General features: G+C 33.1%; 3 protein-coding genes across 7 annotated transcripts; 1 reads left to right on the top strand and 2 right to left on the bottom strand.

Annotated features, from left to right (window-relative positions):
- Window positions 1-7,213: 7,213 nt before the first annotated feature.
- Window positions 7,214-8,248, bottom strand: LOC139992567 (26S proteasome non-ATPase regulatory subunit 9). Its single transcript, XM_072013516.1, has 4 exons — window positions 8,103-8,248; window positions 7,854-7,953; window positions 7,591-7,775; window positions 7,214-7,514 (listed from the first exon to the last, which is right to left on the bottom strand). Exons 1-4 carry the CDS (start codon window positions 8,211-8,213, stop codon window positions 7,287-7,289), a joined length of 624 nt encoding a protein of 207 aa, XP_071869617.1. The 5' UTR covers window positions 8,214-8,248; the 3' UTR covers window positions 7,214-7,286.
- Window positions 8,249-8,390: 142 nt separating this feature from the next.
- Window positions 8,391-13,319, bottom strand: Ttc30 (tetratricopeptide repeat domain 30). 3 transcript variants are annotated; one of them, XM_072013452.1, is made up of 9 exons: window positions 13,201-13,319; window positions 12,110-12,175; window positions 11,702-12,040; window positions 11,494-11,629; window positions 11,239-11,403; window positions 10,882-11,150; window positions 9,209-9,616; window positions 8,734-9,118; window positions 8,391-8,658 (listed from the first exon to the last, which is right to left on the bottom strand). In XM_072013452.1, exons 1-9 carry the CDS (start codon window positions 13,240-13,242, stop codon window positions 8,516-8,518), a joined length of 1,953 nt encoding a protein of 650 aa, XP_071869553.1. In that variant the 5' UTR covers window positions 13,243-13,319; the 3' UTR covers window positions 8,391-8,515. The 3 variants fall into 3 exon arrangements, with proteins under 3 accessions (XP_071869553.1, XP_073968079.1, XP_071869554.1); XM_074111978.1 differs by lacking the exon at window positions 13,201-13,319 and adding an exon at window positions 12,375-12,455; XM_072013453.1 differs by lacking the exon at window positions 12,110-12,175 and having other exon boundaries at window positions 13,201-13,317.
- LOC139992562 (zinc finger CCHC domain-containing protein 17) lies at window positions 8,746-11,295 on the top strand. Of its 3 annotated transcripts, none has more exons than XM_072013506.2 (3): window positions 8,746-8,872; window positions 9,861-9,979; window positions 10,080-11,295. In XM_072013506.2, exons 2-3 carry the CDS (start codon window positions 9,863-9,865, stop codon window positions 10,749-10,751), a joined length of 789 nt encoding a protein of 262 aa, XP_071869607.1. In that variant the 5' UTR covers window positions 8,746-8,872; window positions 9,861-9,862; the 3' UTR covers window positions 10,752-11,295. The 3 variants fall into 3 exon arrangements, with proteins under 3 accessions (XP_071869607.1, XP_071869608.1, XP_071869606.1); XM_072013507.1 differs by lacking the exon at window positions 8,746-8,872 and having other exon boundaries at window positions 9,613-9,979; window positions 10,080-10,387; window positions 10,992-11,295; XM_072013505.1 differs by lacking the exon at window positions 8,746-8,872 and having other exon boundaries at window positions 9,613-9,979.
- Window positions 13,320-13,424: the final 105 nt, after the last annotated feature.

Below are 13,424 nucleotides of genomic sequence, written 5' to 3'. Positions count from 1 at the left end.
ATTATCTAAACTCATTATGGTATACGCTATTCGAATAATCGAATAACTTTGTTCTCGTATGGGAAAATATAATTTATTTTCATCTATTGTATAAATATTGCTATTAAACAAGAATAAAAGCTATTGCAGAAAGCAAAAGAGACAAGAAGTAAGGACAGAAGTAGATGTTGATAATAATTATAGTTTATAAAATTTGTAAACCAAATCCTATTCAATCCTAATTCAAGGCCACTAGGCTGAAATAAAACTATCTATCGATACAAAATCAAAATCTTTTGAGTAGAAACGTAGCAGATTCTATTCTTGTTTTTCAATCTATCTTACAAAGGATCATTTGCAAATTTTTCATTAATCAATATTCCGTTAATTCTTCTACTTGACTATGTAAACAAAATCTACATAGAGGTATTTTTACATCACTTTCAGCACTGTCAATTCAACCGAGCAAAACTCGGCCAGCGAATATAAATCTGAAGTAACTGGATCGCGATCAACATACCGACTCGAACATTGAAGCGAATATTTCGGTTTCATTTACATGGTAGGCAGACGAGTATCTAACAATGATGGACGCATATCTTAACAATTGTCTATCGATCAAAGTAAATAACGATAATGCGTTCAAAGAGAAAACGAGAATAGCACAAGTCGCAGCTACCACATTATGTAAAATGAATAGTATAATGAAGCAGATGAGAAACTGGCGGGACGACCGTATGAAATTACGATCCAACATTTGGCGGTTAAAGCTAGCTTTACGAGTCGCTGCAAGAGACACGGATGACACTTTGCACGCTGTCCGATTGATCGAACATCAAAGAGCAGAAATTAAACGGCTAGAGACGGTGAATAAAGATTTGAAGAAAGAAATCGCTGATATTAAATCTGCTCTGTTAAATGGAGACTACGTTACGCGGGAAACCGTTTGGAAATCCGATGACAAGCTCGTGGAAGTTAAACAGAAGTACTTAGTCGAGAGAGAACGTTTAAACAAAGAGATTCAATATCTGAGAAGTCGGTTGAACGAGGTGGAAGAGGGTCACGAACACAGTTCGGAAGTCGAACACTTAAAATACAAGCTGAAGCACTTCATGATGGTCGACTACACTATGGAAATTATATTCACCGATATAGTTAACAAAGTCGCTGAGACAATAGCGAATCTATCCGAGGAACTAGTGAATGTAAACGATCGCTTGTACAAGTCGCAAATGAAAAACGATAATTTGTACGTCGAGATCGATAAACTGAAAGCCGTAATAAGATACAGAAATGGTAATCTTACGGATTATCGGAGAAGAATTATTGAGCTGGATAATCTAACGAAACGTTTGAAGACAGAATTAAATAGATTCAAAGTTAATGGCGGCAATAATTCTTGGAACATTGACTTGAATAGTCAGAGTAATCTTAATAATATCGAACGACTGGCAAAAGATTTAAGAAACAAGCTAAAAAACGACCATGAGGCACTGCTTGCTGGTGGCGATCCGGATTGCTTAAAATATATACAGAAAATCATCGAATTGAGCGTTAATTTAAAGCAACTGCACATCGAATTTGCAAAATTTAGCAACCAACTTAATCCATTATCTCTAGGCAAAGTAATGAAATCTAACGAGTATTTGAAACAACTTGCAACATTGAATTCGACTTTAAAGGAAATCGACGTCGAAATTGATAAGTTAAAGAATAATCATATAAAAAATCATTATAGAATTGGCAGCAGCGATGGTCTAGAATACTTAATTAAAATAGAAGAACTCGAGACGATCATCGAGAAGACACGGTCGACCATGAATGGATTGAATCGTCGTGCGGCAGGAAATTCAAACGAATCGAAAGACCTTGAAGAATTGGAAAATTTCGTCGGTAGAGTGTGTCACGAGATTAAGCAGTTAGAAGTGATCGTCGTATCCAGCGATCGTCTAAGTACATTCAAGAGAATCGATCAGTTGGAGGGCTTGATCATTCGATTAAAGTCGAAACTGAATGAGAAAGACGCCCATATAAACGTTCTTGACCAGGAATTGTTCGGTACTGAAAATTTGTTGGAACAAGAAAGAAAAAAATTGGAGCATACACAAAAAAAGATCGTCATGCTAATGGAAGAGAACAAATTTTCGAAGTTGAGAATGAAGATGATGGAGGAGAAAGCGTTGGAATTCCAGCGTGATCAGGAGGATTCGAAAAAGGAGCTGGAACAACTACAAAAGGTGGAACGTGAAACGAACTTAACGAGAACAAAATTACAAAATCTTCAGAGCGATAAGGAAAGATTGTTAAAGGAAATGGGAAAAATTCGTGACGCCATACAAAAGAAAAGCGAGGAAGCAAGGAGCGTTCTTATCGAAAGAAACACGATGGAGAAAGCATTAAACGCCAAGATCACAGACTTGACACGAAACCTTCAGATTACTTTGAAGGAAAATAAAAAATTAAAAGAAAATGAAAATGCAAAGCGTTTGGAAGAAGCGATGGAGAGAATGAACGCTGAATTACAACAACTGAAGGTGGACTTAGCAATTTCGAATGAGAATTTCGATAATGCGAATCGCGAAATTGCCGATCTGAAAATTAAATTGCACCATTTTTCCGATGCTAAAACAAGACTGGAAACGAACATTTTTCATTTAGAGTCGAAAAAAGAGGTGCTCGTGTATCAACTCGGCGCAGAAAAAGCTACCGCCGATGAACGATTAAAAGAGTTCACCAACTTAAAATCCAATTACAACGAATTAGACATCAAAAGGGCGAATCTCGAGAAAGAAAAGGAACAATTAAACGCGAATTTGACGAATATAAAGATCGAAAAGGAGCTACTAGAAAAATCCGTAAATCACGTTCGCACCAAATGTACCATGCTTGAGGACAAGATTGATAAGTATAAATATGAACGCGACAGTCTACTCGAAGAAATCAGAAACTTTAGAACGAGCAACGAACATTTAAGTAACAAATTAAAAGTTACGCAAACAGAATCGAGCAGGATCGGGGACAAAATAAAACGACTAGAATTTGAAAACTCGAAACTGCGCGATGATTTAAACGAACTGACTTTAAAGAAAATTAGCTTCGAAGATCGCGTACAAACCCTTCTGTTAGAAAAGAATCAACTCGCAACACGTATTAACGAACTAGATAAGAACAATGTCACACTAAACAATCTATTGAACAAAGTTAAAACGGTGAATGAACAACATTCTATTGTCGAATTAAACAAATTAAAAGCGGATTATAGTAAAATAAGATCGGAAAACATGACTCTACAAATTACTCTCGATGAGGTAAGACAAAACAACGAAACGTTGAAGAAAGCAACCGAGGAACTGAACTTGAGACTGAATGAAATTCACAGCGAATGCAAGATATTGGAGAACCAATTACAAATTTTAGAGGTGATGAACGCCACATTGAAAAAAGAAAAACAATTGTTGGAACAGGAGTATATGACCAGTTTACGATCCAAAATCTCCAATATAGAAAAAGAAGAAACAGTGACGTATAGCGAGTCGATTTTTAACCAACAAAATGAACAAATCGTGGAGCGTGCAACGAGAAAAGCTGTCAATAGCAAATCTGGTAAACGCTTGAATGACAAAATAAAATTAATGGAAGCAAAAGAAGAGCTAAAGAAAGTGATTGTAGAAAACGAATCGTTACGATTCGAGGTATTAAACTTGAGGAGTCAGAACTTTGAAGTTAAAATGCAATTGGCTTGCACGAAGGATGAGCTTCAAAAGCAGAAGACTGAATTAGTAGAGAACGAAACGAATGGAATCGTGTTTAAACCTATCTCGAACAAGCTAGAAATCGTGAATCTTTATTACAAAGAGATCAATAGTTACTTGAGTCATGATATGAATAATGTAAGTGCCGTAACACGTATCGGTCAGTCAAGTATATGCCCTTACGACAGGTCGACAACGGAACAAGCCGGAACGCAAATCGAGAAATTAATGGAAATTGCGAACAAACTAAAAGTGCAGAACATTGCCCTAAAAATGGAGATAAATTCTCTAAGATGCAGCTTTGTTGTTAATTTCACGAAAGACGAGAAAAGGAAGGAAGAGCTGCGAATCGCGACTGAAGAAATTCAAGCATTGAAAACGGAATTGATGACATTGAGGGACGAAAAAAAGTCTTTACGGGTTCGGCTGGATACAGCGAATTCGAAATTGGATCGGTTAGAATCTGAGAAAGCGGCTTTGAAAAATGAACTATGTGCCTTAAGAAAAATCAATTCCGGTCTCAAACACAAAACAAGCGAATTACACTGCGCTTATCAAAAGTTGAAGGAGAAGAGTGTAGAATTTGAAAGCTGTATCATGAGGGCGATTAATAAAATAAAGAGATATACGATGAATGCGAATAATCTGGACAATCCAAGTGATTTGAAGGATCTTTTAAAAAAGTACATCTCGAGCGAAGAAATTTTATATTCAATCGAACAAAGAATAAACATAGAAGATACATACAAAAATTTTTAGATGATGTAATTCGATAAAATTATTTCGTTAGTTATAATGAAATAAATTGCCTATTTTTACTTTTAGACAGTTTTTCTATAACAAATGAGCTAATTAGGTTAAATATGTATTTTAATATAATATTTGTAAGAGAAATTTGGTTCAAACCTGAAAGCACAGCATTTTATTTACTGCCACGCTAGGGCTAGGTTAAGGTTCGGTCACCGCATCCGCGTGGAGCTGGGATACGCGGGCAACGCAAGAAGGCGGCATCGACGAGGAAGCGGAAGCCTGCAGAAGGACATGAGCGCAGCTTGCGACGCCTCGATGCCGCGCTCCATACCCGGCGGCGGAGCACGCAACCGCTGCGCCTACTGGTGCACAGAAGAGATCGCGGAACTCCGAAGAGAATGCGCTCAGGCCCGAAGAAGACTCCAAAGGGCTAGGCGCAGGCGGAGACGCGACGAAGAGGAGATCTCCTGCTGCTACGAGGGCTACAGGGAAAAGAGACGCGCTTTCGAGCAGGAGATCCAGAACGCGAAAGCCCGGTCCTGGATGGAACTGGTCGAGTCGGTCGAATCCGACCCGTGGGGGCGGCCCTACCGACTGGTCACGAAGAAGTTGAGACCACCAGCCCCCCCCCCCCCCCACTGACCGTAAACATGGAACCAGGGTTGCTCGCCAATGTCATCGGAACTTTGTTCCCACGGCAGCAGGACATCAAGGACAACGGCAACACGAGGCGGACACCATCCTCCCACCTCAGCGAGACCATGGAAGAGCTACGAGTCACCCAAGAGGAGCTCTTCGCAGCAATAAAAAGGATGGCATCCCGCGGCGACGTAACACCTGGACGGGACGGAGTCCTGGCTCCCCGCCTACAAAGCCTGTTCACCAGATGCCTGAGAGAAGGAGTATACCCCCGGGCATGGAGAACGGCGAGGTTGATCCTGCTGAACAAGGGAGGATTTCCTCTCTGATAATACTTATATAGATGCAGATGGAAAGAAGTCCTCTGAAAAGAATGCGAATCTGATTGGCTGTTTTTGACAAACTCAATACAATCTTAAAGTTAAACATGCGTATTGGCCAAAAGTATCGCATATACAAACAAAACAAGGCAGTAACGCGTAACGATGAGTGATATAGGGCCGTATGTAAGTACATACTTACCTCCCTTACCGCTGTGTCGCCACGGTGGACTTCCCATTTTCGTGTTGTACAATCTATGTATACATGTATTATATAAGTATGTACTTACATACTTACATACAACAAGGCACTTGGTGTCTCACGTTCTGAAATACCGACCTTGATTCCTTTTTTAACCCCTCTGCGATTTGCTACGGTGAATATAGGAATTATCTAATACTATATTAAATGGACAACATCGCATGTGACATAAAAATAGTAAGGGGGTCAGGTAACTCTCAAAACAAGTCGTGGGTCATGAAAAAGCATTGTATCGATTGCATGTCACGTCTATTTTGCACCTCGTCTGCGATATAATGCTGAAAAGAGTGTAATTTCAAAAACATTTATGAAAAGTTAGTAAAGCATAAAATAGTCTAAAATTTCATACAGTGATTCGTAAATAACTATACATATTTTAACTACATCTTGATATAAAATTCAAAAGTGAAGTATGGAACATTAAACCAAATAAAAATTCAGCACTATCTTGAAGTCAGAGATTGGAAATAAAAATATTTTGACTTTACCTATAAATCACTTCATGTTTAATCAAACCTTCTAATATTAACACTAATATAATTTTCTGCAAGTAAAATTATTTTCTATTATTAACAATATAAGATATATAAATACTAATATCTAAAATCGCTTTGATTCATTAATACATATATCCTCCCAAATCATAAAATTCAGTTGAAATCCGAACAATATCTTATTATTTGTTTTGAAGACTTGTATCTTTGTATCTGTTTCTCTGTAATATTGAAATGTATATCTTATGAGCATCATATGAACCATCATATCATAATCATATGAATAGCTTTCATATTATTGCTCATAAGATATGTATTTCAATATTGTAGTAGGTTTTAAGAAGTAATGATTAATACCTACATAATTATAAAACTGTGGTCTGTTTACTAGTAATTGTTCTTTGTTTATAGCTTTTGTTTCATTTAAAAAATAAGATAAATTATCTTGTGTTTTTATGTCTGTACCACTATGTTGAACATCATCAATGAGTATTACTGATTGTTCTTGTTCACGTGGAGTTATAGTTACTACATTGGTAGAAATATCTACACTTTTGTCTCCCCTCTACACTTCAAGCAATGTTTCAGAATTATAGAATGGATATAAAGTATAAACAAGCAAGCATAGACATTGATCAGAATACTCAGAAGTATTAGTTTGATTTAGCACTTGATATCGACAAAGAATTAAGCTGAACGTTACCTATACAGAAGAAATGTTAATAAGTAAGTTAATATACAGTAATAATACAAATTATAACTTACAATCAATGAGAAATGCATCATGCTACTGCTTTTCAATATTTACTGATGCTTCTTCGAATCTGCTTGACTTTATAGCAACTCACTTTAAATACTAAAGTGAAAATTCATATTGATAGATTAAATGTACTGAGTTTCAAGGTCTCTAACTATCCAACATCTTAGGATTATACCTCTAACATTTATTTAATGTCAACTCCAAGGTCATTGCATAGAAAAAATATACTATGAATACAATAATTATAAACGCAATAATTTATAAATATTCTTTTATTGACTAATATATGCACAAAGCAAACATATAAATAAAAATTTCTCTCACAAAGCTTTATCTTTCAACTGACTCTATAGGTATTACATTGCAACCCAAAAGACCATTACCAATCCAAGGACGTGGAATTAAAGTCAGGGCTACAATATTAGATCCACGTTTGATTTTTATATTTACTGTCTTATATCTGCTATTTTGTACCAAAGTTCCAATATCTTTTAACGATTTAAAATTCCGACAATCGATGGAACCAAATTCTAAGATGAGATCATCAACTTGGATTCCCTATATAATTTAACATTTGTAAATCACAGTTCCGTGAGTTTAGAAACATTATGGAAATCTAAAATAAATTTTTTACCGCTATTTCTGCTGGAGAACCTGGGGATACTAAATTCACTTTCAAGAAAGGATCCAATTGTGCATTATCTTGAACAATAGTTGTAGTTGCAAGAGAATTTTCTGTTTGATCTCCTGCTAGGGCATGCAGTTCATGCAAACCTTCTTCTATTTTCTTCATCAATGTTTTATGATCATTTCTGAGACCTAATCACTTAATAATGTACTAATAAGTCCAAGTTAGTAGAATCTCATTCGAGAAAATTGCGTAATAATTAGACGCACATATTATCTTATGTCTCACATGTCTCACTTGGTAAACATCAATGTCATTTCGTGGATATCCCTCGCAGTCCACCAGAGGATCATCCATGCCAACGTGATTCTACAATTCATACATATGTATAAACATTCGGTCATTTCCTCGAAAATTTGACAGATCATTCTATTATAAACTATATTATGTTCATTTTCAATAACGTCATTAAACAGATATTCTATGCAAATTTAAAATATATCAATATATGTACATACAATATCTAAGATTTCTTTTAAAGCCTTCAAATCCGATTCAATTTTATCTTTGTCTTTCATAAGCTGAAGAACGTAATCCTTAGCTTCCTGTAATTCCATGTCGACCACCATTTTCACTAGACTGACGTACGCACTAAATCATCAAGTATGTAACTTGAAAATGAAAACACGAAAAATCATTTTTAAATTCTCAATGTATTTTCAAGATTTCTCTTTCATAAATTAAAAGCGAATATATAACAATTAAAAGTTTTTTCTAAATAATGAGTAGTACACATTTAGATGTCGTAATTTGTAAATAATATATTTCTATATACATTTCGATATAATACTTCAATAATATTTTATAAGTTTTGTACATATTATACAATTAGACATCTGCAATATATTTATATATATATATATTTATATATTTAAGACATCTGCAATTTTAAAAATAGGGCTTTCAAATATCGCGCTTCATAAACAACCGTTTGCTTTCCATTTGGAGTAATAGAAAACATATCTTGCATATCAAAAGGCTCTTCTACTACTGTTACCACATCCCTTCCGTAAACTAGAAATACAAGTAATAATATTTTAACAATTGTACGAAAATATTGTTAAATATATAAAAATGGAAAATACATACCTTCACAGTGTTCTAAAAATTGTATACACTCCTGGAGTGTAGTGTCTTTTAAAACTACTAATTGTTTAGCCAACTGTTCTAAAAGGGACAGAAAACACCTCTTCGCGTAAAACCAAGTATCTGTTCCTAACTTTTTATTGTAAGGTTCCAAACTTTTCATTACCCTAGATATACCAAATTCGTAATTTCCTTTTGAACAATATAAAGTTCCGATTACCAAATTCACAATACATAAATGAAATAATTTTTTATCTTGATCCTCTCGTGAAACAACTTGCTCTTCTTTTTCTATCTTTTTCATTAATCCTTCAGCTTCCGCATTTTGGGATGTCATGATATAACTTACACATAAATTAGCGAGTACTATAGCGCTCACATCTAAAATCTAAAAGTTTTATAATATTTAATAATTTCCATATTAACATACATATATGTATAGATCGCACTATAAAAAGCTAAGTTTGAAACAACTAACATTATCATATCTTTTTCTAACAATTGGTTCATAAAATCCCGTTGCTTCTTTAAACTTATTTTCTTGCATAAAAAGGGTGTGAGCTACATTTAATTTCCATATATCATGTTCATTGCAAAATTCGACGCTTTTTCTAAAAATTTTTTCGACTTGCGTATAATTTCCAAGTTCCCAGTAAATTTTAGCCTGTGCCATTAAAACTGGAACATATCTTTCCAAAGCTTCCTCGTAATCATTAACAGCTTTTTTAACAGCGCTATCGTCATGATTTAATCGTGCTTCCTGAACTCTTTTTGTTGCTTTCCGCAATATTTCCATATGTTTGTTACCGAGATCGTCAAATTTGCGATATGCTTCTTCTGGTGAAGTTTGTTGTGTGATTAATGCATCCAGAAAATCATATAAATACTGAGAAACAAATATTATGATAATCGTAATAAAAATTTTCATATTATTTTTAATTTTCATAAATTTGTATTGAATACAAGAATATACTAATAACATTTTCATTTATCATTCTCTGCATTCTCAAATTCATTTTCTTGCTACAGTCCTGCATTTAGCATTATGAATATGAGTAAACCTAACCTTTACATCAAGTTTGACTGATATTTATTTGTTGTTGTTGCTTCTTGCCTAAATACGTTTACAGAAATGACTACTTGCAAATTAAATCAAATATTTATTGGAGAAATTGCATCTGTACAAAATTATGGAGCTTTTATCAGAATTCCAGGTTGTTCCTTCCAGGGACTGATACACAAATCACAGGTATTAGAAAAATATATTCGCAATCAATTAACTTATTTATATTCTACAATACAATTAGTTTGTATTTTTGTAATTTTATATTTTTTCATAATTTCATTAGGTAAGCTCTGCTCATATCGATAATGTTAGAGAAGTTTTGCAAAAAGGAGAACGTATATGGTGTAAAGTTATTTATATTGGAGATGATGGCAAAATAGGACTATCTATGAAGTATGTAAATCAAGGAAATGGTACAGATTTAGATCCAAATGGAATACAGCTACAAAGAGATGTGCAAAAGAAAAAGCCTATAGAAAAACATGATCGTAGAATTATACACTTAGAAGCAATCCTTAACACTACATGTATGAAATGTGGAACTGCTGGTCATTTATCTAAAGACTGCTTTATGAGTCCTGATGGAAAAAGGTATGAATTGATCCCAGAAATTGAAGAAAAACAAGACGTTACACAAATACAAAGTGATATAAGTAAAAAAGACATAAGACATAAACAAAAGAAATTAAAAAAGAAAAAGAAAGCAAAAAAAATCAAACAGGATGCACTTGATAGTGATTCTGATGAAAAAGATATAATTAAAAAGAAAAAGAAGAAATATTCTAAAGACCAAAAGAAGAAAAGGAAGAAACATGAGAGTTCTTGTAGTGATAAAAATTCTAACGATAATTTTTCTAGTCATGATGTGAAAGCTCATAAACGAAAGCATTCAGAAAGTTCAGGAAAACATACTAAAAAGTGTAAACATTCAAAAATTAAATATGCTAATGAATAAAAGCATAAAAACTAGAATGTAAATTTAATTTCCATGCTGATTTTGTATATTTTTAAATTATTAAAATATTTCTCTTGAAACATCTATTTTACAGTGTATCTAACAATATAATAATAAAAATCATACTTACTGATGTTAAATATTTATAAGTCAAGTGTACATTTTCAGCAAGAACATCTGCTGCTAGATCATAATATTGGTATTTGCAATATAACAATAATAAGTTTGCAAAAGTTTCAGGTGGAAATGGATTTTGTTGTAGTAAAAACTGAAGTTTCTCAAATCCCTCACTTGGCTTTGTATCCATATTTATTAAAGCCTGATTATGCAAAGTGACAGCATCAAGTTCTTCCTCAGATCTAGGAGGCATATCTGTTAATGCTTCTTTTGCTGATTCATCTAAAAGCAGTAAATAAAGAGCATGAAATATTAAATACACTATGGAAACTTAAACTTAAAAAATTAAATTAAACTATGAAATGATTACAATTTTGTAGTTGATATTCTATGGCTGCTTTCAAGTTAAATGCTTCTGTTAAAGCTGTTTCATGAAGTGTTAATGTATTTCCAACACTGCGTACTTCTATACCTTCTGTTGTCATACCCACTCCTAATTCTGGATGTTCCCTTATTCCTTGTTCTATAATATCAGCTATCACATGCATAATATGTGTTAACATAAAATATTATATTTTAAATATTTGCTTATGAATCTAATGATTTATAACAATATAAATGTTACCGATATGTTTTAATGATGCAGCATATTCTTTTAATTTAAAATAACAAAGTGCCACATTGTACGATAAATGAGGCTTGAAACCTACAATTTGCAATGCATTTACAAATCTTTTTAGAGCTTGTTCATACTGTTCCTCCTAAACAAGAAAGTAGTATACATTATTATGTAAACAGAAATTTTACTTCCTTTCTTTTGGTACTTTTTGTACCTTATATAGAAGACATCCTAAATTAATTTCTGTATCAACATCATCCATTGGACATTGATCTACAAGATTTTTCGCAGCAACAACATCTTCTTGCCCATATTTTATTGCTGCCTGTAGTTTCTTTACTTTAAATTCCAAATTGCTTTGATTAATGATATTGGAACATATTGTCCAAGCCTCTTGATACATACATGCTTGGTGTAAAGATTGAGCATGATACAACTTATATATACTTTCATTAGGGCATAATTGAACTAATTTTTCATAACATTGTGCAGAAGCTATGAAATCTTGTGTATAAAAATAACAGTGAGCAAGGAGAGACAAACAAGGCCTAGACTGTAAAATAAGTTATTAGCACAGAACACTGATATTGATAAAGAAATTGATATTTCAACATATACATACAATGGGATAAAAATCTAGAAGAATAATCAAAACTTTTATTGTTTCTGAATATCGTTGCTCTTTAATCTGAAAAATTAATTTCTGTACTGTACTTCTTCGATATTTAGAAAAAATCGCTTTTAAAATTTATCATTTGACTTTAATAGATATATGCTATTTAAATATTAATTATATACTTGTAATTAACGGAACAAATTTTTGTTCTCTAAACTTTAAACACTGACTAAAGAAGTAATAGAATTTCTGACATGTGAGTGAATTGTACCATTGAATAAATAGCTTTTGTGTATTCTCCATCTTTAATATGCACATTTGGTATAAAAGTAGTCATCTTTTTAGGATAATTTTTCTATTCACAAAACATTGGATTGTCTCTAAACAATAAAGTTTTAATGACCTCACTATGTTACACGTAATGTGTGTATAGTATATAATGTTATGATAGAAGAGGAATATCGTAACTATGGAAACAACTGCTTTTTTGTAAAAGAAATAAAATCTCATGCATTTAATACTATGTATTTTAAAAATCAAAATATAAGGAACACTACTCAGTCATGACATGATTTTTTTTATAATAAATAAGTATCTACAGAGATTTGTTATTTGTAAAACATTTTCTTACATTTTGTATATATGTATTATATATTGTGTTTATATAATATTACAATAATCCCACTATGTACATTTATGTATCAAATTTTTATGTATTCATTTCTTCCTAATTTGAGCTTAGCTAAAATTACATGAACAACAGCGTATTTATTACTCATTTACATTTAATACAAATCCCTTTTTGTATTGAATAACAAACTTTTGTTCGTTAAAATATTTACATATGTATTACTCATAACATGATATAAGAATGGCTTAAAACTAGATGCATAATTAAACTCAAAGATCGTTTCTGTATATTGCAAAATGTAATGAATTTATATTCTTGATCGCAAAAACATGAATATAAAGTAACGCCCCCTTAAGGACAATGAATAGTCAAAATAGTAAATATATACTCGTATATCTAACTTTTAAATGAATTTTCAAAGAAGAAACTCAACGCAGAGTATAAGTATATATATAGGACCACATACACACGTAGTAAGAACGCAAGAACTAAAGAACATTGAAAGCATCCGTGTTTCGATCGTCGTTTCACCAATAGCTCTTTTGCGGATCCGATAACATACATATATGTAGTATGTAAACCAACGACGATTCGTACGTACTATAAGCGGTATAAGCACTGCAGAGTCTCGATAGCGCACTAGTACTATACGCAGATTGAGTGCGTGTGTGACTTCCCTCGTTGGAGAAA

The sequence above is a fragment of the Bombus fervidus genome, chromosome 11 (genome assembly GCF_041682495.2).
Source record: "Bombus fervidus isolate BK054 chromosome 11, iyBomFerv1, whole genome shotgun sequence".
Classification (NCBI taxonomy): domain Eukaryota; kingdom Metazoa; phylum Arthropoda; class Insecta; order Hymenoptera; family Apidae; genus Bombus; species Bombus fervidus.
This window is presented reverse-complemented; position numbering and strand designations above follow the sequence as displayed.